At 32.0% G+C, this 26,462-nt stretch overlaps 1 protein-coding gene and 1 pseudogene across 10 annotated transcripts in view; one reads left to right on the top strand and one right to left on the bottom strand.

Annotated features, from left to right (window-relative positions):
• ADGRL2 (adhesion G protein-coupled receptor L2) overlaps positions 1-26,462 on the top strand; it is a 180,153-nt gene that overhangs the window by 137,337 nt on the left and 16,354 nt on the right. For all 10 annotated transcript variants that reach the window (XM_039838674.1, XM_039838679.1, XM_039838678.1 and 7 more), the window contains exons 6-15: positions 1,202-1,495; positions 2,046-2,149; positions 3,011-3,196; positions 6,829-7,012; positions 15,818-15,943; positions 16,233-16,438; positions 17,498-17,671; positions 18,604-18,813; positions 19,719-19,939; positions 21,263-21,329. In XM_039838674.1, coding sequence (XP_039694608.1) covers positions 1,202-1,495; positions 2,046-2,149; positions 3,011-3,196; positions 6,829-7,012; positions 15,818-15,943; positions 16,233-16,438; positions 17,498-17,671; positions 18,604-18,813; positions 19,719-19,939; positions 21,263-21,329 — 1,772 coding nt within the window. The remainder of the gene's footprint in view (positions 1-1,201; positions 1,496-2,045; positions 2,150-3,010; positions 3,197-6,828; positions 7,013-15,817; positions 15,944-16,232; positions 16,439-17,497; positions 17,672-18,603; positions 18,814-19,718; positions 19,940-21,262; positions 21,330-26,462) is intronic.
• LOC120583568 (uncharacterized) lies at positions 8,943-9,031 on the bottom strand (annotated as a pseudogene).

Raw genomic sequence — 26,462 nt, forward strand, 5'->3', positions numbered from 1 at the left:
TTTTCTAATAAGTTTCAACGTTCTGTTTTGTTTCTTATGTATAGAGAAAGCATAAAATAAGTTACTATTTTTATAAGATTATTTGAAAAAAAGTTATTTTTAATTTGCTATGCTCTTGACATCATATTTATAAGGTTTTAAGAGCCAGTATCTATAAATGTTGATAAAACTTCAGTGTGACCACCTAATAGATTTCAAATGACAGTATTAGAATTTTACTGAAAGAATTTTTTTGTTGTTTAATCAAATGATTATTAATGAAGGAAACTTTAAGCTCCATTTTTCAACCTAGTGGATTTCACAGTTTGAAAGTAATGTTGGAAGTCAAAAATAATCTTTTAAAAAACTTCTTTTTAAATTTCTACCTTTAAATGGGTAAATAGTTGCTTTTATACTCTCTTCTAAGAGTCAGTAAATTAATACAGGATTGGTTTCAAATTAGGCATGATTTTATCTTACCTATTTTCTTGATAAGAGATTGCATTATAACCTCAGACCAGAACTAGTTGCTTTTTCATACCTACATTTTCAAAAGTAAAGATGCTGAAGCCTTACATGTTTTCTTACTAAAACAGCACAAGCGTGCCAAGCTTATCTTCTGTTTGGGTCTAATCAAGCATGCTCAAAAGTCTCTCAAGCAAGAATGTCTGCTGGGTGGAAAGATGTCACAGTATTTATTTTCCTGCAAGATGTAGAGTGGGTGACTTTAAATTTTCTATTGTCCTAATTATATGTAATTGTCAGACTTTTGTTGACACTTTGAATTTGATTGTTTATAGAGTATGAATTTATACAAGAAAGTAATTTTTCTAAGTTATTTAGTAGTGAAATATGCATTTGGTATGTACATTGAAACTATATAAAACTGTCCTTCATTTCCTATTAGGTATATGATGAAATTATGCTTAGATTATATTACAAATATTTCACTGAGGAGTAAACCTAACACAATTAGAATCATACAGCAAAATCTATAGTAGAGCCTACACTGCCATCAATTAGCCAACAATATGAGTAAATTGGAATAAACGAAGAGATCAGATCCCAGCTACTGATGTTCTCAGTAATGCTCATTTTGTTGGTTTGAGTATAGTTGGATGAGTGGGGTTTTGTGTGTACATACATGCACACGTTCAAGTGTGTGCCTGTATGTGAGCGTGAGTGTGTGTTTGAGATTAACATGCTCATCTTTTTTCCATAGTGCCTACCACAGCTGTGACAATAACTTCTTCAGCTGAGCTGTTCAAAACCACAGTACCAACCACAAGCACTACTTCACAGAAAGGCCCCATGAGCACAACTGTAGCTGGATCACAGGAAGGAAGCAAAGGGACAAAACCACCTCCAGCAGTTTCTACAACCAAAATTCCTCCTATAACAAATATTTTTCCCCTGCCAGAGAGATTCTGCGAAGCATTAGACGCGAGGGGGATAAGGTGGCCTCAGACACAAAGGGGAATGATGGTTGAACGACCATGTCCCAAGGGAACAAGAGGTATTTCTTGTAAAATACTATACATACATCTTAAATTTTAGTTTAGATAGATTCTGAATTACACTGAAATGATTTTATTTGAGGAAGGAGAGATTTAGCTTACTTTGTTATTTTATTTTATTTTTTTTGCTTTGGGAATATAGCATCTGTAGATACCTAAAGGTTTTTAAACTGTGAAAATCATTTAAGATCAGGCCCTGAATTACTTCTCCCTCTTAAAGACCTAGGTCAAGCCTGAGATTTTTGCCCATAGACTCTGGTAAGGCTTTCTTACTGCTGCCTTTCTCGTTATAAGTATCATTTTGGATGAATCCCAAGAAAATTAAGAGTTTTTTGTTTGTGTGCTATAAATGTTTGACATTTCTATGCTGACTTTATATTTACAGTTTGTAATCTGCATTTTACCCTACTTTTTGTCAGTTATTGTCAACTAGTACCATTAGCGTTTATTCAAAATTTAACATGCAAGGTAGGATCATCATAGCTGATTTCCTGAATGCATGCAGAAAAATGGTTTCAATTTCACTGTTGTTTTCTACATCTGTTGTAGGAACTGCCTCGTATCTCTGCATGGTTTCCACTGGAACATGGAACCCTAAGGGCCCCGATCTTAGCAACTGTACCTCACACTGGGTGAATCAGCTGGCTCAGAAGGTTGGTTGGAACCTTTTAATATGATACATATTGGTGATTAAGGGCTTTAACTTCTAACACAAATAATTGAGCTTTATATGTTAAAATCAGCTTCACTGTTCTTTGTTCAGTACAAAAGTAAAAAATTATGCATAGTTTTGTCTGTAAACTATTTATTCAAAGTTACATATGTTTTGGGGCATGCTGTTTTCTATGTTAAGCTTTTTAATGAGTAATGAGTACATACTTGCTTAATTTCATTTATATTTAGTTAGTTCTGTTTCTTTTGATGTTTGTAAGACTAAGTGCATTGGCCTAATAAATCAAATATCATGTTTGCAATTGAATCTACAGAATGCAAGCAGATGTTAATACCACAGATGATTATAGTAGAATAAGTAAAAATGGCTTTAAAAGAAATTAATAACTTTAATATTACAGTGTAATGCAGTGACATTTTAGTTTCTCCTTTCCCATCTACCTTTCTGAAATGCAAGCAGTAGATAATAACCCTCAGGATCATAGTGATTACATTCTGATTTTAATTTCTAGATCACTGGAATAAATAAATGAAATTTTTAAATACCAGTTTAAAATGGTTACGGTGAAATGAGAGGGCTGTCTGAAAACTTAAAAAGGATTTCTGGTTTTCTTTTTTTTCCTTTTGTTTCTTTTAAATGTCTGGTTGAAATTTTCTTTTGTGTGTTGAGGATCTAAGAACCTTTAATCGTCTGAAATGAAGAGAAAGTTATCGGTCTCAGTTACAGATTTTGACATATTTGCAAACATATTTTTCACCACAACAAAAATATTTAGGAGAATAACAAGAAGCCACAAACAGAACAAGAAATCTTACTGAGATAATATAAATTGGCATTTCAGATCAGAAGTGGAGAAAATGCTGCTAGTCTTGCCAATGAACTAGCTAAACATACCAAAGGGCCAGTGTTTGCTGGGGATGTGAGTTCTTCAGTGAGATTGATGGAGCAGTTGGTGGATATTCTTGATGCACAGCTGCAGGAACTGAAACCCAGTGAAAAAGATTCAGCTGGACGGAGTTATAACAAGGTAGGTAGAGATTTTCCGTTATTTTCAATTAGATATTTTGTATGGCAGCTCTGGATTCTTCTAGCAATTGACTGCCACACCTCTGGCCCCTTTGACATACAACTCAGAAACAAAACTTCTAATCGGTTCGTTTCCCAAGAAAGAATTACAATTGAGAAAGGAGCAATGTGACCTAAAAAAAAAAAAAAAAGTTAATTACCTGAGGGAGATCTTAGTTGGTGGCAAATTCTTCTGCCTGTTTGTGGTCAGTACTGTCACTTTAGAATGCATTTGGAGAGATTATGTGTCCTACAACTCATATAGTTTGTATACTAATACACTGAACTCTTAGTGTTGTAGCAAAATTATGATTCATGTAGGAATGTTAGACATTGAAATACTGTTTTCAGTGCAGGTTTTGAGAGAAGGACGAGTTTCCCTCGCTAGGAGTATAGTTTCCTACTGTGACAAAAATTTGATAGTTATTTTAACTGTAATGTAAAATAAATGTTTTATGAGATTCATATGAGTTCAAAATCTGTGGCCAGTATGGTTTTATAGGGTGAAAAAAAAAATCATTTTTTTCCTTTTGACCATGTATTTTGTCTCTAGTTTTATCAAGATGCTTTGAATTCATATACTTAGAAAAACACAACTAAAAACTATAAATACATAATTTGAGCAGTCAGGGTAGACTCACAAAAATCCAGAAGACTACAGTACCTAATAAACTCTGAGCTCAGGAACACCAGCTTAATTTTTGAGGATTTCTTCTTCCCTCATTTTCAACAGGTAAAATCTAACCTCTGATTTTCTTTTCTTTTACTAAAAAGCTCCAAAAACGAGAGAAGACATGCAGGGCTTACCTTAAGGTATCTCTCCTGTGCTGTCACCTGCTTTCTCCCTTCTTCAGCTACCTGCCACGCTCTATCATCTTGCTGCATGATCCAATGTATTTCAGTCTTTGATAATTATATAATGTGCCCCATATCAGCTGTACAAATGTTGGCTTTTCACAGGTATATTACTCTCAGAATAAGCAAATAATTTATTTTTATAATTTTTGCTGTTTTCCCATTCATCCAAACGTACAAGAATTTTAATGAAATATCCCCCGAATTGGAAAGTAATCATACAGTCTCTTTGTTTCCTGTTGTCATCTCTGCAGATTTAAAAAAAAAAAAAAAAAAAAACCTTGAGTAAAACAGCTATGATATATTCTTGGCAGTTTATCATATCAAAGACTGTGTAGTCATAATGTATGTGCATGAAAAAGTCACTGCTTTCTTATCTCTGTGGTAAACTATAAAATAAAATAGGCTTTGTCCTGAAATATTTAGGGGTCATTTCTAGAATCAGGTTGATATTGGGATGGATTGCTAGAAATGAAATGTAAATAATGTGACAATGCCATCGATGTGTGTTATATGTTGGTTTTTATCAGGCTAAAAAGAACAGAAAGCCTCTGTTTGGCTTTGAATCCTTGTTTACGTCGGCTGGTTTTCCTCCACGGTATACCATGCTAGTTCTGTGCGACAGATCAAAATAATAATACCACATTGCCATTTGTTCTATTCTGAATTTTAAAAGTTTCACTTGGGAGGATAGTTACTTTCAAATCTTACTCATCTGGGGACCATATCCCAAACCTTGAAGAACTAAACCATATACATGTGACAGGAAAAAAAAAAAAAAGAACTTCATAGTTTTTAGAACAGTGGTTATTCAAAAGCTCTGACTTCACCAATACTGGTTGGCAAGGTCTAGAAAAAAAGAATGGCATTTCACTAGTTAGTAATAGGCATTGTGGGATCTGAGAACTTTACAAGAAACAGTGGTCAGAAAATATGTTTTTAGATAGTAAAATTCTGGAAGTCTCTTTTTAGCCTTTATAATGGGGGGCAAAGAAATAACTGCTAAAGAGTGTAGAATTTGTCATACTGAAATTTTCAATTCAGTTTTAAGGTATTAGTTAACGTGTGAACTGTAATCATTGGGGTGTCGCCCAGGACACATATCTCAGTGGGTAAAGAATAGCTTGTTTCCTTTGGCAGGGAGAAACTACTTCAGGAATATGATTAGGCTAATGATCATTTTGATTCCACTAGAAAAGTACTAATGATAATAAATAAGGAGTGTTTCAAATTAATAAAAGCATGCCATCTGCAAGTCATGTGTTTACATAGTAAATTTCAGCATGACCTTAATTTCTGGCCAGTGTCATTTTCAGTATGTCACAAATGAGCTTCACTGTTCAGATAAGACTCATAAAACTCCTTAAATTACAAATCAGAAGCTGACTTACACTATGCAAATGAAGTGGGTCCCCGCTTTGTGACAGAGGACTCATTTGTAACTTAGATTAGAGGCTCCAGACTGTATTTTTTGGTGACTAATGAATCTGGCCTCAGCAGACCAATTTCTGTTCCACTCTAGTTAATGGTTGCAGTAGTATCCGTGTGAGCATTTTGACTATTCTATCTCCCATTAGAGAAAGAAAAAAGCCTTTAACGCCACTTGGAAGTATCTTCACCTGCCAGGAAGGTCGTGGTGGCTCACAAAGCAGACAGAACAAGGATATTAAGATGGATTAAGCTAATTAATCTTACTCTGACAGTAGCCTCAAACAGCTTTTCCCCTTGCTTATTTTAATATAGTACCTCAAACTAGCAATTTTTGTTGTTCTTTGTGCAATGAATGTTCTTTTTTCCTCTGCGATTACTAGTAGATCAAAACAATTTATATATGGGCGTAATGACGGATTACGACTAGGTAAATGAGATAGAGTAAATAAACTAAGTGATTTTGGTTATCTAAGCCATAGTCATTGTATAGCTACAATAAGTATCAGTACAGAAGCCTGCCTTCATTGTTTAACTGACTGGGTTATACTTTTATTTAATGTTATTTTGAAACTAAACCTACATATATGAATATTTACAACTTTGATGTTTGTGAAGACTTTATTCTGCCTTTCTGTTCTCATTAAATGATTTGTATAGGCTTTAAATATTTTGATTGTTCTCTTGATTCATTTGAAAACAAATCATTGTTTATGAATTAAGATGTACTCTCAAGTGTTTGCTGGACAGATAATTGGAATAGTGAAACTGTTCGCAGTTAATTTACAGACTTTGAAATCATCTTGTTTTTTTCCAGTGGTAATAAGCAGACAGTGTTATAAGGCACAATTTAGGTTATTATTTTTATTCAAATTCCAAAAAAACAATGCATTTTAATTTCAAGCATAAATATTCAGCTACTCCAGAGACCTCAGTGTTTTCTAGTTAGAATGTTTAAGTCTTGAGATTATAAGTAGGAATGACTGTGCATGTAAGAGTCATACCTCAGGTTAAGATCTGATGCTTGGTTGTATTTTTAACAACTGAGATGATTAGATAAACAGAAACAAGCCATCTTTTTACACTTATTCTTTATAATCAAATAGTCTACAATCTTCAGGTAGGCCTATTTTGAAATGGTCAGATATGTTACAGGTTGACCAGATATATGTTGTCCAGGTGTTCTTCATCTTGAATTAAAAGTCAATCATCATGGCAGATAAGTATTACAATTGTCACTAATCGGTGATTGAAAATGACCTTGGTACTAGAAGCAGTAAAAACTAATGATAGTTTTTCTAATGGATGCAGGCAATTGTTGACACAGTGGACAACCTGCTGAGACCTGAAGCTTTGGAATCATGGAAACACATGAATTCTTCTGAACAAGCACATACAGCAACAATGTTACTCGATACATTGGAAGAAGGAGCTTTTGTCCTGGCTGACAATCTGGTTGAACCAACCAGGGTCTCAATGCCTACAGAAAATATTGGTAAGTGAATCAATCTGTTGACAGGTTTAATTTTAATTTAGAAGATCGATGTTTAAGAGAATGTTTCCATTCTGAATCTGTTATTTCCCAGTGCCAACCTTCTCTTTTGTCAAGTTATTTTTGATTGTCGAACAAGACACATTATTGATCACACTTCATAAAATTAATGCAAAAGCCAAAATCTAGCCTATATCTTTGAAAAGCTGGTTTTGTGTGTGTGTGTGTGTGTGTGTGTGTGTGTGTGTGTGTTTCAACTGAAAAATCATTAAAAGAAAAATGTGTAAAGAGTACTTAAATGCCCAAATATGGATTACTTGAATAATGAAAGTGCTTGTTCTGGAACTGTGGTAAATGCTTTTCCATTTGATATAATATGTTCCTAATGAATTTAAATTACTTTCTGGGATATATTCTCCAACTCAAATATTTTAGGCAAACAGAATTTGAGCCAAATGTTTATATTAAACACAATCGCCTTCAGGTGAAAATGTGGTCAGTGAACTCCATCTTCCATAATGCAGAATATCCATGCTTCATGGATTGCACAATAGCTGCAGACAGTTTGAAGCAAAATTTAGAATTTAAATGTTGGCAATGAGAGGTAGGAATTAACTTGCAATGATGTTTGAAAGAAGTACAGTAAGTATAATAAAATTATTAATTTAGTCTTGATTGATTTAGAGTTGATTATTTAATGAGGTTGAGCTCAGATGAAGTTTTATAGTATCCCTTAGTAAAGTAAAAAAATTTCCCAAGCATATATTTAAAAACAAAAAACAAAAAACAAAAAACAAAACCCAGGAGGAATGGTAGACTGCTCTTTCACCAAAAGAGAATATGTTGGAGCAGCAAATATTGAATGGAGTCTTGCTAGCTGGAATGCTATATCTTATTGCCTAATTGTGCCTGTCTAATTATGAAACTTTATATTAAAAAATGTAGGAAAGTAAGGTATATGTGAAGAAATAGACCTTAATCGGATTATACTTGGATTTAAATTCAAAACCTTAAGTTTATTTTAAATAACTAAATTTTTAGAAAGAAATAAAATGTTAAAATCCTGTTTTTATTAAGTTTTAGAAGGATAAATAACTCAATGACTTCACATTAAATGAAGTCAAAATAATTTGGCCTGTCATGATCTGGGAGACCAGTCATAAGGAAGTTATGCTCTACCATAGCCTTAGTAGTAATACAGAATGAATAAAGCTTCCCCCTTCTGTCTTAAGCTTTATTATTTTTGAGGTTCATTTTTAGTAGTCTAATGAAATTTCTAAGGTATACATTAAACAAGTCTTCTCAAATGTTTCCAGTAATGTACCTGTAAGGATAAAGGACTATAGACTTTATTGTTTTAGAGGGTGAGTTATAGAAAGTGTTATTTGAAGTGATGTGTTATGATCTCAATTTGTATTCTAAATTTTCTAAAGGCTATTTTAAAAACAGAAAAAAAAAATCTAAAATTTCCCTCTTATGCTCTAAGAGTGCAAGAAAATTTGACAGGCAAGGTTGACAGTCTGTGCTCCCTCGCATCAGCCTCATATAATGTAGAATGCACTATTATATGTTTGGGATATTTTTATTGCAGTTTGAGACATAATCTGAAAATTTAAATGTCCAGGAATATATTTTCCCCAATACCTGTGTTTTTCCAAGTTTTAAAAGATTATTCTTTTTTAAAATTAATTAATATTCAATTATATTTCAATTGATAGTCATTATTCTTTATTAATTTCAGGTATACTGCATAGTGGTTAGACATGCATAATTTACATAGTACCCACCTGGCACCATATATAGTTATTATAATGTTATTGACTATATTTCCTATGTTGTACTTTACATCCCCGTGACTATTTTGTAACTACCAATTGTATTTCTTCCTCCTTTCACCTTTTTCACCCAGCTCCCCACCGCTCTCCCATTTGGCCATGAATTTGTGTGTCATCCTTGCTCAAGGCCATGCTAATCTTCTCTGTATCATTCTAATTTATGTATATGTGCTCCCAAAGTGAGCACTAAAGGATTATTCTTCATACTTCTTTTTTAATTAATAAAAGAACATTGTGGGTGGAGATTTTTATAGAATGTAATACACATATTACTAACTTCTCAAATAATAATGCCCTAAAGTTACTGTATGCATATATTGATTACCCAAAAATTATTACTATGAAAGTTGCTTTGCATATTTTATTATAGTTATGTCTTTTTATTTCTAAGATATAAATAATTTTTGTGACAAGCATTATATATGATTTAGTATAGGAAAACATTCAACTTTTTCCTAAGACTTATTCTCTTTTTAGACAGGAGGACAAAAATATCCTTTTCCGTCTTCACCCTCTTGATGCTCTTATCTAAATTTAGGATGTGGTTATAGTATCTTTGGTTTTTAAGACAATTTGGTTTTTCTCCTTAGGGATTTCTCCTTGAATCCTTAATTTAACTTTATTATATGGTTTATTCTTATGCATGACCTCATAAAAATGGTATAATTATATCTGGTATAATTGTATCTGGTTATAGCTTTTAAAAATCAACTTTGAGGTATAATTTATATACAGTAAGAACAGTTGTTTTAAATGTACAGTTAGATAAGTTTTGACAAATGTACACCCATATAACCAACAGCACAGTCATTTCTGTCACCTGAAAAGAGTTCTTAATGCTCTTTTGCAGTCAGTCTCCTCATTATCTCCAGCTCTAAGCAACCAATGATCTGTTTTCTGTCACAGTAATTTAGTTTTGCTTTTTCTAGACCTTCAGTTGAATGGAATCATACAATATATCCTATTTTTTTTATCTTTTACACAGTAATGTTCTTGAGATTTATCAATATTGGTGCATTAGTAGTTCAGTCCTTTTTATTGCTGAGTAGTGTTTCATCATAAGGACACATCACTACTTGTACATTTACTTACCTGTTAGGCATTTAGGTTGTTTCCACTTTTTTACTGTTATTATGAAACCTGCTATTTTCCTAAGTGGTTGTAGCATTTTATACTACTAATAGCAATGAGAGTTCCAGTTGCTCCACATTCTCACCAATATTTAAGGTTGTCTTAAGTGTCTTTTTAATTTTAGCCTCATGGTTTGTAGTGGCATCTCATTTTGGTTTTATTTTGCACTTATGTGATTGCTAAGTTATGTTTTGTTGATAACTGTTCAACTTTTCATGTGCTTCTTGGCCATTTATCTTTTTGTGAAGTATCTTGTTCATATATTTTGCCCACTTTTAATTAGGTTGTCTTTTTATTAGTAAGTTATAAAGATTCTTTATATATTCTCAATACAAATTTTTTGTTGGGTATATGTATGGTGAATGTTTTCCCTCAGTATGTGACTTTTAAAATTTTTGTAGTATCTCAAGCAGAAGTTTTTAATTTTAACTAAAAAATCTTTATTACCCAGTTTTAACATCTTGCTAATCCTGTTTCACTTCTTATTCTTGCCATTTCATTATTTTAAAGCATATCCTAACATCATATTATTACCGTAAATGATCCATATTTTATTTATTATTCATTCATCCATTTATCTGTCTGTCTATCTATCTATCTATCTATCTATCTATCTATCTATCTATCTATCTATCTATCTATATTTATTTTAGGCGAGGTAACCCTTGGTTGACCGTACAGATTGTAAGGACCTTGTCAGCTTACAATCTCTCTTTTATTTTATTTTTTTTTTTACACTTACAACACCTGGTCTTCCTCGGTGGTCTCCCATCCAAGTACTAACCAGACCTGACCAGAGAGGTCAGACAGGATCAGACAGGTTCGGGCTTATTCAGGGTGGCATGGCAGTAGCCATACTTTATAAAAAACACATCGTCACTTTAATAAATTAACAAATTTAATAAATTAACAATTTAATAAATTAACAAAAATATGTTCAAAAGATAACAAAAAAGTGTTTAAGTTGACTTGATTTTTAAAAATTGTTAATTTATCTGTTAGGATATGGAGAAGTCCATGCCATACATTTTATTGGTACATAATTAAAAGTCTCAATTAAAAGTCATTTTTCCCTACATCTTTATTTTAAAAAACCTTTTTTTCATTTTTGTTGAAGAAAATTGAGCAGATAATTTTGCTGTAAAATTTCCCACATTCTGGATTTGGCTTATTTCACCCCCATGATATCATTTTACCATGGTCAATGTATACTGATATTAGATCGAGAGGCTTGATCAGGTCAGGTTTAAGGTTTTTTATTGTTGTTGTTTTTTTATTTTTTTAATCTCCCCATAAGAACTTTCTATTGCCTCATATTCAAGAGGCACATAAATGTTTGGTTGCCTTTCTTTGTGATCTTATGATTGATTAGGTGATTTAGGTGTTATTAGCCTAATTCATCCATTATAAAATTCCCTATCATTTATTTTCCCAATGAGCTCAGCAGCCAGCATGATTGTATCCATCAATTTAGTCTTAGTTATATTGCAGTAACAAACCCCCAAAGTCACACCAGCTCACAACAACAAAGGTTTATCCTTCTTCATGCTGTGTCACCATTGAAGCCTGGCTTTTGGCCTTGCTCCCTGTCATCTTCAATCTACTCCATGTTGTTTTTACCCTAGGACTCAGGCTAGTGGACCCTACAATGTGGTGGATATCCTGGCAGAATGTAGTTTTCCCTATATGCTCTTTGACTTTGCTTCCCCTTTCCTCTCATTGCAGCAAATCCTCTGTGATGAATTTTAAAAATAGGACAGAAATATATTAAAATCCTATCACAGAATTGGCTGTAAGGGAGGCTCTGGGTGGCTCTCCTATGAATCAGGTGTATTCACTTTCATGGAATCTATTGAACAAGGCATAGATTATTTCAAGCATACAGAAATAGAGAATATCATAAACAACTGTGTTCTAGTCATCCAGCTAAGCCATATTTTAGTATTTTACCATATTTGTTTCAGATTTTCGGGGAAAGAAATTGTTTACAGATTGTGTAAACAATTTTCTCCTTCCTCATCTGATCAAAAGGCAGTAACCTTCATCCTTAATTTATTTGTTAGCATTAGCAAGCTGTTTTTTTAAATTTTGCTCTACAGGTAGTGTACACTTAACAATTACTTTTTATGTTTATAACATTTATGATTTCACACTATAAATGTAATTGTATAATTTTTCTCTACCATTGTAATTTTTCTGTGTATGCATGTTGATAACGTGCCTCTCTAGCATATTCATCTAATCTAAGAATACCCCATGATTATTTAACTATGCCAGTGATATTTTAGTGACTTATGCTTTTTTTGTTGATACTATAAGGAAAACTGCAGTGAAAGTTTTTGTATGTCTTCTTGCTCAAATGTATGTGCCTTTCTAGACACATGCACACATATGCACACACATACTTAGAATTTTTGGTGCTAGAGCATGCCCATCTTCAACTTTACTAAATACTGCCAAATTGCTTTCTAATACTATTTTACATTCTCACCTGTAATACCATTATTCCCCATCACTGTCTTTGCTGCTAACATTTATTATTGACATAAACTTTGTCCTTTTAATGGATTCAAATTGATAACATTGCTGTTTTACTTTGCAGTTCTTTACTACACAACTTGCAGTTCTTTACTCAATGTGTTCCTGGGTATTTTAGTTTTCTATCCTGTGAATTTGTTATCCACAACTTTTTCCTGTTTACTTATTTCTCCGTAGATAATTCATTATGGACACTAATTCTTTAAGGATTACATAGTTTGCAAATATTTATTTTATTTACATTTTCTCTTTTTTGCTTTGGCTATGGTAACTTTTCTTTTACAGAAAAATGAAGTAAAATTTGTCAGTCCGTTCTTTTAGAGTTGGTGTTTTTGGTATCTTACGTAAGAAATATTTTCCTTTTTGGTGTCCTACTCAAAAAAATTTTCTCTACTTTTGAGTTAGAAAGATCTTCTATTTTAGAAATGATGAAACTTTACCATTTTACAATTATGTCTTTAATCCACCTGAAATTTATTTTTGTTTATGATATAAGGGAGGGAACTAATTTGATTTCCTTTTTTCATAAGTTGTTCAGTACTTTTAGTGTGTAGTCCATTCCTTTCCTAATGGTTTTTAATGATATCTCTGCCATATATCAAGTTGCTTTACTTGATAGGAATGTTAGGAATGTATGTTTTACATTGTTTTTGTTTTGTTTCAATAATATTAATATCTGGTGAGTTCTTTTCAACTCAGCTCCTTGAGGAACTGCCTTAGCTAGTTTTGGCATGTCTCCCTCACGTGAATTTTAGAAACAGTTCGTCAAGTTATACACAAAAAATATTGTTAGAATTTTTATTAGATTGAGTTTACAGATCAATATTAAAAGAAATATTACAGATTTACTTGTTGAGTTCTCCCAAATAACACCATAATATAATCCTCCATTTGTTGTTAGGTCTTCTACTAAAGTTCTGTGTTTTTCTCATTAATATCTTGTAGTTTTACTGGGTTTATTCCTAGGTAAAATTTTTATTGTTAATAGTATCTGTTTTTAAATTATGTATTCTAATTGTTTGTTGTTTGCTGATTGCACCATTGCAAAGTTCTTTTACTTCCGATAGTATATAAATTCTCCTTGAAGACTATTATGTAGATAATCATTTTTCTAAATAATAATATGTTAACTTTTTCTTTCCAGTCTTTGTACTTTTTATTTTTCTTAATCACCGCATTAGCGAAGTCTTTCAGTACAATGCTAAATAAAATGTGATAGGGATCATCCTGACTTTAAAAGGAATGCTTCTAGAGTCTTTTACCAGTGTTTGCTATAAGTTTGAAAAGATAACCCTTTTCTGATAATAAAGTTTTTATATGAGCAAGGAATTTTCTTTTTATTCCTTTATTTTTGTGAAGGTTTCTTATATTTAGTAGGCGTTGAAGTTTTTGAATTCTTTCTGTTAATATTTTTTAAGTTCTTAATTTGGTGAATTATATTTTCTAATGCATTATTTTCTGTATGTATTTTTGAGTTAAAATCAATTTGTTCAGGATGTTATACATAAAGTATGTATAATTTATTAAATATTTTTGCATCTGTATATTTAAGTATCAGTTTATTTTCTTGAATGGTCATAAACTGTTGGCATTTTAAATTTATTAGTCAGTTTTATATTTCTAGTAAGTTTTCCCATTTGCCTGTTTTTATTGTTATTCATTTATATAAATTTACTCATTTATTGGTATAAAGTTATTAATTCTCTACTAAGATCTGTATTAATGAACCTTAAAAAATTCCGACAAATTATTATTATTTTTTACTATGGTTATGATTTTTATATTTGTTGAGTCAAATTAAGTCTTGGTACATAGATATCTGTGTTTGGAACATTTCATAAAACTCAAAAGATTTCCTTCTTTCACCCTGTCTTCTACCTTACTTAAGAATAATTAATAATTAAGAGTCCCTATCAGCGTAAGGAAGAGAGAGGTATATATTAAATGTACTTATTTGTTAGTCTTCTTTTCCCCTTCACCCCATACCCACACACATGGTATCTGAACATGCGGAAAGATTATTCATTCACCTACCTGCTTAGTCTTTCTAAGCATAGATCAATAAAAGAAATATCTCAGTCAGCTTCTGGAGCTAATAGAATTCTAGGAGTTTAAACTTGTATTTCAGGTTCTTGACATGTGGTCTGATAGCTTTTAAAAATCTCCCAGTGATATGATTTCATATTTATAGCTAAATCTACATGTGTTTTACAAAACAAAGTTGTGAAAGATGAAAAAAAAATAAATAAATGAGTATCCAAGAGTTACTCTATAATGCTATAAGCCCATTTTTGTAAAGAGAAGGAAAGTGGATGAATTGTGTGTGTGTGTGTGTGTGTGTGTGTGTACACAAACAAATGTATTTAAGTATAGAACTAGCTATGCAAGGATATACACCATTTGAGAGGTTGAAACCGAAAGAAAAATATATACTGTATTTATTGATTTATTAAGAGTAGGTATTGCTCTTAGTTGGCAAATTTTTACTATAAAAGCCCAAACTATACATTTAGGCTTTCCTGGCCACGTAGTCTAAGTTACAGGTATTTAACTGGTATTGTAGCACCAGAGCAGCCATAAGATAATAAGTAAATGAGTAAGCTTGGTTGTATTCCAATAAAACTTTATTTACAAAAACAGGTGGCAGGCCGGATTTGGTGCAGAAAGCTTATTTTGCCTAACTACAATATGTAAAGATTGACAGATACTAATTAGAATTAATGGGAAGTTTTAATATAATACCAGATATTTTCTCATAAATATGCTATGCTGGTCTTACTACTTTTAGAAATTAGTGAAAATCTATTACTGCAAACTGATCTATGTAATCTTCATATTAAAATTAATCATATACATAGAAATAGATGTATACATGCAATAAAGGCATTCAGATTTGTACTTCATATTGAGTTTTACCATTGATAGGTAATGGTCATAGAAGAGTTATTTAACATAAAGAGCCAAAAAAATCATTTTGAAATATTGTTGTTTAATTTAATGATTTAAATGAAACTTTGGAAATTGTGTGCTGTGAATTTATACACTTCATTTTCGTAGACTAAAAATCCGGAATTAGTTGATGACAAAAGATAAACTGAAAAAATGATTATACGAAATTTTTTAGAGTAGTTGAGGCTTATGATATCTTAGAATAATTCAGTTGTTCATGATTTTGTTGAAATCTAAACAGTAATGTTTTGTAAGTAGATAAGAAACAATGGATTCCATGCAATTATCATTTGCCTCTTTTGTAGTTTAAAGTATGCCCTTTTATTTCTTCTTCTTTATCCTTTGCCTCATCTAGTTCTAGAAGTTGCAGTACTCAGTACAGAAGGACAGGTCCAAGACTTTAAATTTCCTTTGGGCATCAAAGGAGCAGGCAGCTCTATCCAACTCTCTGCAAATACTGTCAAACAGAACAGCAGGAATGGTAAGATGGAACAGTCCGTTGAAAATTGATGGTTTTTTTTTTTGTTGTTGTTCATTTAAACCTGTTAGTACCAAAATGCTGAGTGCATATTTAACTTCTAATATAACAAATAGAGCTTAACATTTAAAAGCAGATTTAAAATAATGCTTTACTTTTTCCCAATAAACTAAATCTAAGTGAAGATTCTATAAGGAATTTTTTTCATTTAATCTTATTTTAATGTATATTTTTTTATTATTATTCATAAGCATGTTTTCTGTAAAGCCATATGACCATTTTACCTTCCTAGGGCTTGCAAAGTTGGTGTTCATCATTTACCGGAGTCTGGGACAGTTCCTCAGTACAGAAAATGCAACCATAAAATTGGGTGCTGACTTTATTGGTCGTAATAGCACCATTGCAGTGAATTCCCACGTCATTTCAGTTTCAATCAATAAAGAATCCAGCCGAGTATACTTGACAGATCCTGTGCTTTTTACCCTGCCACACATTGATGTAAGTTATATATGCTAATGAAGTAGTAGAAGGTTATAAAACCAGTGAGGAGGGAAAGTAAAACTGATGTGCCTAGGGATGGGGAGTGAGAGAGTGGGGAAGATGGCCAAGAGGAAAGAAAGGACCTTTCCATTTGAATTTCAAATGTTGGACTAGGTCAGAGACACGAGTTTATTTAAGCCTGTGAACATAAAATTAAAGGAGGTTCAGTGATTTTTAGAACTTAAGTGTATTCTTAATGAAAGCTAATAAGTAATCAGCAGGAAAATGTAAATGAATAATTTGGTTTAGAAGGAAAATTAACTCTTAGCATCAAGATGGGTGAGTATTAACTGATAAGATTCCACCTTTTTAGTCTGGCAGTTTGTTTTGGGGTGTTTGTTTGTTTCGGGGAGATTGGTTTTTGTTTTTTGTTTTTGCTTTTAGTGATCATATTTGCCACAATTATCAAACACTATGTTTTTTAAAAAAACTGGGACTGAATCCATGTGATTTCTCTACTGTGCCTTAGAATGCAAGTTTGTCCACAGAATTTTGACAGTTGTTGTAAGTAGAGTGAATAAGTGCCCACAGATAGCCAAGTAGTTCTCCAGAATTGGCAAAGGAAAATAAATTTGTGTGGCCGCAGTCAATTGACTCTTCTGAGAATCTTGACATTGCTAACCTGTGAGAACAAAAATGAGCCGAAAATGGATTCTAAAACACTTGGTCATCATAGAATTTTTTTCTCAGGACAAATTCATGGCTCTAATTTTGTCAGAAAAGAAAAAGAAATGATTCTAATTACCATCAGTATGTAAAATCATAAGATGGAAATTGTAATTGTATCAAATAGGTCTTTGGTAATTTAGAGTACTCTTTAGAGTGTTTCGGACTATAAAGCCCCTTTAAGTTAGATATCTGCCTTGTATAACATAGTCTACAGTTTTGCTGATGAAAAACTTTATAGTCCGAAACATGCAAAGTTTAATCTAAATTACCTTTTACACATATTAAACAATTGCGATTGCCATCTTAGAGTGTGAAATCCTAATTTTATCTTGTCATTTTATTTCCCAGCCTGACAATTATTTCAATGCAAACTGCTCCTTCTGGAACTACTCAGAGAGAACTATGATGGGATATTGGTCTACCCAGGGCTGCAAGCTGGTTGACACTAATAAAACTCGTACAACGTGTGCATGCAGCCACCTAACAAATTTTGCAATTCTCATGGCCCACAGGGAAATTGCAGTAAGTATTTGCACTTCTAATTAGTAGCAGAGAAAAACCTCAGAGATTCAAAACAGCTTGTGTAATAGTCCCTTTTTTGGGTGCTTATCGTAAGTAAAAAGCAAACAAAGTAATGTGGATTTCTAATTTTTTCTATACTGTCCATATATTTTAGGAAGCCTTCCACTATATTTATTGTTACTTCTCAAAACCATGTGCTTTACAGACTTTATTCTAAGTTTTTCTCCTTGGACAGATGTTTGGCAGAGGTGGTCAGGGATTGAGAAGCTATAGGTCATACTAAAGAGGGCTCTAATGCTTAACCTGCCTTCCTCATCTTGAATGTTTGAATCTCATAAAAAAACCATTACTTTAAGGTTCCTAACCATTTTGCACACTACAAAACTACAGTTATTGAAAGGTCTGAATGATTTCTGGAATGTTTCTTAGTATTCCTTTTTGTGAGTAAGAGAATGAAAGCCAGAAGATAAAAATATTTTAAGGAATGTAGCATTGGTTTTTACATTATATTTATATACTGAGTCATGCCGTGTACTTGACTCAGTATATAAATATAATATAAAAACCAAAGGAGAAATTTAATACTTAAAATTTGACTTATGTGTTAGCCTGAGAAGTCATTAAAATGCCAGTTATTTTTAATAACTATCTTTTATTGTATTATATAGTTTCTCTGTTTATGTAGATAATTATTTCAGTCGTTACTTTGAAGTAATTGGGCTCTTGCACTTTTTGGATATAAAAGCTGATAAGATAATATTGAACTCTGTTATATGATCAAAATATCTTTTTAGTATTGAGCACTCTTTGAATACACATGAATTTTCTGAGAGTTTAGTATTGAAAGATGAGCTATTACATGTGAAAGTTGTCTTACCTTTAGGTGACGTAATACAAGAATATTAATGTTCCTCATATGTTTTTATTTTTAGTACAAAGATGGAGTTCATGAATTACTCCTTAAAGTCATCACCTGGGTGGGAATTGTCATCTCCCTTGTTTGTCTGGCTATCTGCATCTTCACCTTCTGCTTTTTCCGTGGTCTACAGAGTGACCGTAATACTATTCACAAGAACCTTTGTATCAACCTTTTCATTGCTGAATTTATTTTTCTAATAGGCATTGATAAGACAAAATACATGGTAAGTACTCCTTTTAGTTTATTGACCTTGGATCTCTGAAAATTATTATAACAAGTGTGAATCCACTCATATGCTGATAGTAATATTTTACTTTGTAATTTAATAGAATTGACATGGCAATTATTGAAGGATAATCTGTGATAAAAGCCCAGTCATTAAGAAAAGTTATTATGAGTTAATTCACTTTTTGTATTAAGGTACAGTTGTATTTTTCTGGGTTGTTAATTTGAATAGAAGAATGGTGAGGATACTGAAATGAAAAGATCCTATTACTACAATTTTCACTTTGCTCGCATAGTCATTCTGACCAGTGATTATTTCTTCATATTTTGAGCATTTTATTCATCATGAGGTCTTAATGTTAGAAACAGAACTTAATCATTAGTTAATTGTTCACCCTATATTCATCTGCACCAGGGTTAATTTAAGAGTGCTCCACATATGACTGACGGGAAAATCATGTTATGTAATTAGAGCCTATGATATCTGTAATTAAAGCAAATTTCAAAAATTCTCTTACAGAAAAAAATAGAAATAAAATATCTGGAAACGACCATTCTAAAGACTTAACAGAACAGATCATCTACAAGTAGAATATTCAGATTTGATAATAGCTAATTCTAGAAGAGAAATTAAGATATGTTTTTTTATTTGCACAAAATTTCACTAAAAATAATAATGTCTTAGAGTGTTAAAATTTCTAGCATACCTGGCAATATACTCTATAAGCATTAAACTCTTCAAATTTGGCAGTGTTTGTAATTTGTTTTCATCTAAACAAGCAGTACTTTAAATAATGATATATTTTAAAGACAATAGTGAGCACTATCAGTGACTGTTTTGCAGTTTTGGAGTAGACTGTTTTTATTCATGTGTTCTCTTTTTTTTGTTCTTTTCCTTTATAGATTGCATGCCCAATATTTGCAGGACTTTTACACTTTTTCTTTTTGGCTGCTTTTGCTTGGATGTGCTTAGAAGGTGTGCAGCTCTATCTAATGTTAGTTGAAGTTTTCGAAAGTGAATATTCAAGGAAGAAATATTACTATGTTGCTGGTTACTTGTTTCCTGCCACAGTGGTTGGAGTCTCAGCTGCTATTGACTATAAGAGCTATGGAACAGAAAAAGCGTAAGTAATTGCAAGCGACCTGAGTGTTTTTCAAGTGAATAATTTTTTAAAGCCTGTTAGCTGTCAGTGAGGTTCCCTGACAGACTAAAATAGCCTCTGAAAGCCTTATTGGTAAGAGAATGGGCATGCCGTGCACAAATTACAATCAAGTCTTTTGTAATTTTCTAGGTTCAGAGGATTTGTACTCTGGCGAGGCAGATTCTAAATTATGGACTTTCTTTTTAACACAAAAGATTGACCTGAAACAAATTGAAAAAGTAAATAACTTTTTGGCCTTAGAAAGATATTAAGTAAAAATTCTTCTGAACTTAAAGCATCTGACAGGTTTAACTACTCAGTTTTAAGCTAATGCTTCATTAGCTCTCTTTGTGCAGCCGACCCTCTAGCTAACTCTCATTCTGAGTTGTGACAGTAGCACATTCCTTCCCATATGTTTTACTTTGATAATATTTCATCAGGCAGTTTGAAAGGATTAAAATGAGTCACTGTCTTTTATTTATAAAAATATAGATATTTATGGAAAGTGACAGAAGGTAGACATAGCTATGTTTCTAAGGATTTTATTTGCTAGAGGCATGAATTTGCCTTCCAATTCTGTTTATTTTTTCCTTTGATAAAATTAGTAATATAAAGATTCTTTGGACTAAAGAAAGCTTTTTGACTGTACAGATGATGAAAGACAAATAAAAGAAATTCAGTGGGGATTCAGTGTTATATGAAAAATGAACCACTAAGTAAAATCTGTCTTAATAAGTTTATGCATCATTTACTCTAATACTGTATGAGTCTATGCTTTGATTTTTTTCTAGTATTCATCCATTCCCAGTTGAGGTATTAAATTTATGCTATACAGTTTTGCAACAAACATAACATGTAAACACATTTTTTTGTCTTTTATGTTCCATAGGGTTAAACACTTTAGCTCACATATAGACCTGAAAGGCAAAAATTGAAGATAAGAACTTTAAAATGATGAGACAAATTTGGAACATTGAGTTTCAAATTTTTCTTAGTAAAGTCAGAGGTCTTTATGAATTAGGGATTAGGGTGTGTTGGGGTTTATTATTTTCCCCATACAAGCATAATTATGCCTTTATCGAACTTAAAACCTGAAATGAAAACCAGTAAGTTGAAGTAAATAAATTACTATTCTTTAAGTCAAAGCCAACTCAGAATTAATCAAATTATTCTTGCCTATAATAAATGAGTTTTCAAAGGCAAATGCGAAGGTAGTTTTGTTAGATTTTTTAAATTGTTTTCCTTTTGATGTTGAGGATCCATGAAGCTACTTAATACATATTCTTTTTTTCCCCCCCAAAATAGTTGCTGGCTTCATGTTGATAACTATTTTATATGGAGTTTCATTGGACCTGTTACCTTCATTATTCTGGTAAGCCACTTCTGTTTTCCCCTTACTTTTAGCTTGCTGCTTTAGCAGTGCAATTGAAAAAGGGATAATTTGTTTTATTGTTAATTTATCAGTGAATTCAAAGATTATGAACACATCTAGCTTATAGTATAAAATTATGTAGTATATTTTAAATATTGTACCATTATTGAGAGTTTATACAAGTGGTAATTAGTACTTTTTCTGAAATGCTCTCTCTAAAAAGTACTTCTTTTTTTTTTTTTAGTTTGATAAAATGTCATGTCATATTCTTAAAAAATAGACTCATGTATAAGCCATGTTAACATTACATGATTTGAGATTAGTTTGATAATTAGAAAGGAATAACTGAAGTGTATAGCATATTTTGTTTTTGAGTAGTAGAGTTTTTTGCTAAGAGTTTTAATTCAGGAAGATATGTCTCTAAAATTTTTAATATCAGTCCTGCGCTAATCCTGTGTAGCATTTATGAATTAAATGAATGTTGTGTGGAAGTGAAAGAACATTAGCTTAATATTTATTCTCTTAATTTCCACATAGTAATTTAGTAGTTTTAAATAAATGTCCACACCCTAAGTTCTTTTTAGAGCACAAAAAGATGTTTTCAGCTTAGATTATTGAATGTATAATAAATCAATTATTAACTCATTAGAAATAAAATTCCTTTTTTAAGACTTAAAATACCAAACAAAAATATTGGTTTTTAAGAAACTTTTATTTTAAAAATTTTTGATGTAATTTAAGTATGATGACATTAAGGTATATTTTAACTTCTATTGTTAGTTGAATATTTGAAATATAGTTAAAACAATGTAGCTAAAATAGATTTCAGTATTTAAAACTTTTCACTCAGTTTTAGCATTATGTTTTACAAATAGGTGTTATTGACCATTATAAGATTGAAAAGGAAACACAAGCAAGTTTAAATATTGCCTGTAGCTTTTTATTACTATTTAAGGTTTTTCTTCCCTTTAAAAAGTGACACAAATGAGGTTATTAGGATATTTCTGTAGTTTTCTAGTGTTTCATAAAATTGAGAAAAATTTTAGCAGTTCGAGGAAATTTAAAACTACTTCAAGCATATGTACTTTCATCATTAAAATGATTTTTTTTACACACTTATACAAAGCAAAATGAAAATTGGAGATGAATGGCAATGAATCAAATTAGTAAAACATTCTTAAGTGTTCCTAGAAAGCTCATTTCTCATCAGAATTATTCAGTCCAGATAATTGTCCTAGTTTTTGTTCTTGGTTTACTTATATTAACATGGGCTAAGCCTACCTCGAATTATAAGACAAAAAGCTGACATGAGGAGGCATGAGCCTTAAAGTCACCGGTTTCTTTCTCCCTCTCTGGCCAACCATATTGATATTTTGAAAATTGTAAAGACTATTTTAGGGGTAGTTGGTCTTAAAAGTATTATGTGTACTTCTGTTGTACTGCAGTTTTATTTTTTTCTATCTCTAAACATACATACTGACTTTAGAGTGTTGAAAAACAGTTCACTTGGCAAAAAGGAGTTAATATTCACATATACTCAGCTTCCAGTAAGAAAATAGGTAAAGGACATTTTATTACATCGCCCATTTACGGCGTCATTATTATCCTCTACCAAATCATTTAAGTTGAGATGTGAAGGGCTTCTGGGAACAGTGTTCCCAACTTAAAACATAACAAAACAGCAGGTAGCAATCACAGTACAGGTCCTGGGAGTAATTCTTCTCTTGCAATTGCTTTGCCCTCTAATTGTCCCAGCACAGAGAGACAAAGAGTGGTATAGAGTATGAAACATTATCTTGCATGTAACCTAAATTGAGATATGATATGATTGTACCGTACATGTTTGTTGAACATTAGTATATATACTGACATATATCCTTGTGGTGACATAGGACATTTAAAAGTCATTTTAGATTCAAATCTTAATAATATAAATTATATAGTGTACTATACTTCTCAGGAGTATGCTCATAACAAGTTTTCCATTTCCAGCTTTCCTGAATTGAAACCATTTAACTTAGTAATATTAAATAAGTGTACATTTTAAATAATGTTCTGTGAAGAAAAATAACATGCTATGGAAGATAAAACTTCCTACTTCTGTATTTCTATTGACTGTCTTGCCTACAGGCCACTAGAGTTATTATATCTATGAGAAAAGTGCTTGTAAGTAATGAGCAGTGGGAAACCATTAGTATGCCTGAAATGGTTTAATGAAAGCTTGGATCATGACACGTCAGGAGCTATTCTTATCATTTGGACAGCTCCATCTGCATCGTTAATAATTAATTCAGTTCAGTAAGAGTTCAGCTCACACACTCATTTAGAAGTCTTCTTCAGAGAACACCTCTCTGCCTGCTAGTCCCTGAGAGAAATAGGTTTCTGCTTGGCTAACAGCAAAGATCTGGAGATACAAGTGCAGTTTTAGAGTGGCATTTGCCAGGTAGCAAAAGCTCCAGGGAGGACAAAAAGGGTCAGAACATGTGCAGTTCAGTTAGGTTACTTCAGAGTGGTGTTTCTGTTCTTCTGTCTTATCATATCCATGTCAGCACTGCAAGCTGTGGAATGAATTTTAAGCTGCTAAGCTCAGGCGGATGTGATTCAATTGAGCCGGTTGATGGCTGTAACACAAACTGTGCATTCCATTAATCTGTGGAACCTCTTTCTGTTTTTAAACTTCTCTGTATTATCATGTCACCAGTATGGGTTATGATTTTAGCTATGCAATATCATTAAGTAGTGATGAATTTCATTAGGAAATTATACTGGAGGATTATTAAACAATAATTTATGAAATTGTTTTGAAATAGGTAAAAGAGTATAATTTGTCATTGGAAGAGAAAGAATCCCCCATTTGGCAATTTACTTTGTTTTAGCTAAATAGCAAAGTTTTTTTTTCTTCTGAATTTGCTGTCATTCCTTCACATAGAATTCTACTGAGATGTCTATATACCTATTTACTTGTGCACATGCGTGAGCACACATAGACAGAGAGAAAGAGCAGAGTTAAAATCTGATTAATTCCCAGATGAGTTGCCTCATCTCCAGAATTAATCACTAGTGTGGGCCTTTAGGCTGCTGAGCCTAAACGTGCAACACAATCGTATTAACCTGTCTTAGTGGGGGTTTTTATGTGAATGATGGACTAACCAGGTTTAGAAAACTCTTTGTTTACATAGCTGTAACTTCATCTTTTTCCTTTCTCATTGATGCATAACACCTTTCAACCTATCCCAAAATGCTATGTTTAAGCTCAAGTAGTATTTATGCTAGAAAGAAAACAAAGAATAAGAGAGTGAAAGTGGCTGCCCTGGAATTAAAAGGGGAAAAGCAACAGTTGGACAGAGATATTCTTTTCCCCTTATCTTTTTGCCTGCCTTATAATAAGAAATAGGGAAAATTCCATGTTTGATGGTTGTGATTAATTTTTAAATGCATACCAAAGGCAGGAAACTAAATTAGGAAGAAATAAAAGAGAGAGAAAAGAAAATTTACTCTAACACCGCCCCCCCTCACCCCCCCCAAAAAAGGCACAGAGTGTATGTATGGCTGGAAAGAGCCATTTATGTCATGAGAAAAATCAAAGAAAGAACTTAGAATTATAGTAAGTGTTTCATTTGGAATTAACCTATTTAGTCCTCGAGTGAGTATATTTGACAATAGACTTTACCAAAGATGTTTCTGTTTGCCTATTTGTTGTTCTGATTTCCAGTTATATTTTAAGAGAACAAGGAGCAGAAGAAAGAGGGGGGGGGAATCTGTTAAAGTATTTTACTCTAGAAAATCATGATTCTTATCAGAGTATATTATCTCCTGAAAAAAAATTATAACATTTATTCTCTGAAAACAAATTAGCATTTATAATTTTTAAGCATTCGGAAAAAACTTTAAAACCACATTAATAAAATTTTGTTTATACTTCCAGTAATATATGTTCTGTTTAAGTCCAGAAAATATTCCACTGTCATATATTGTCAGTGGTAGCATATTAAAATGATTAGTACCTAAAAGATATAAATATATTTTTTCGTTTCTATAATAAAAATAGTAAAAAAAAATGTATTAGTGACTTTTTTTAAATGTGGAATTGGGGGAAAATATCTTCGCCTTTTTTTTGCCATCTTATGATTTATAATGTCTTGCATGCCTTTTTTCATAATTACTTTGACTTGAAATGATGGCATTTTGTCCTAGTAAAGATATTATTGCTTCATTATTTGTCTATCTACAAGTCATATTTCAAAGGCTAAATTAGTGGTGGATTTAACTATAAATTTCTTGTGGTCTAAATATTCGTACATTAACTATAATTTTTATTTTCATCTTTCCAATTTCCCAATTTAAATTTATTCTCCAATTTAAATTGGAGAATTCGTAGACAGTTGCGAAACCATCTGAGTCAATGTCCTGTGGATTTATGATTATTTTTCTGGTATTTTTCGTTGGTTTTAAAGAGACTGACTTTTAAAATGTCTTTTAGAAACATTTCATATTAAGAATATTAGAAACAACAGCCTTTTATTTCACACTCTGCTTTTATGGGTTTGTGTGACATTTAGCTATGAGTATAACCCAGACAGGTTTGAAAAAACACAACTAACTGTTAAATATACAGTTTGACTAGTGGGAGTAGAAGTGTGTGGGTATTTTCGCCATTTACTGATCATGGGATGGTAGTGTTTTGCAAAGGAAGCGGAGGATTAGTTATTTTGGCAAATCCATCAGGTAGAAGTTTTTTGACGAGCACAGTTCATGTTACTCAAGATTTGTTTGAGGCTGTATTTTATACATTAATTTATTATTTATCTTCAAGTCATCATTTGAGTGATTTATAAGTTGGATTACCCTCTATAGAAGTGGAACCTTTTTAAAAATATAAAACTAGTATATTTTTGCTGTGTTAGAAGTCTCCTAATTTTTTCACCCAGAATAAATTAGTTAATTTTATTTGGGAAGACTGTGGTCTGTGGAGCCAGACCATAGTATATTGAATCTCAACACTGACATTATAGTAACAGAATAATCTTTGGTAAGATACCTAGCATTGCAGATTTTTAAAATGGCTAAGAGATGCTTGCTACTCCCTCTGGAGATAAGCTTATGGGATTTCTCCTTCTGACCCCCTCCCCGCCC

This window comes from Pteropus medius, unplaced genomic scaffold (genome assembly GCF_902729225.1).
Source record: "Pteropus medius unplaced genomic scaffold, Ma_sr-lr_union100, whole genome shotgun sequence".
NCBI lineage: Eukaryota > Metazoa > Chordata > Mammalia > Chiroptera > Pteropodidae > Pteropus > Pteropus medius.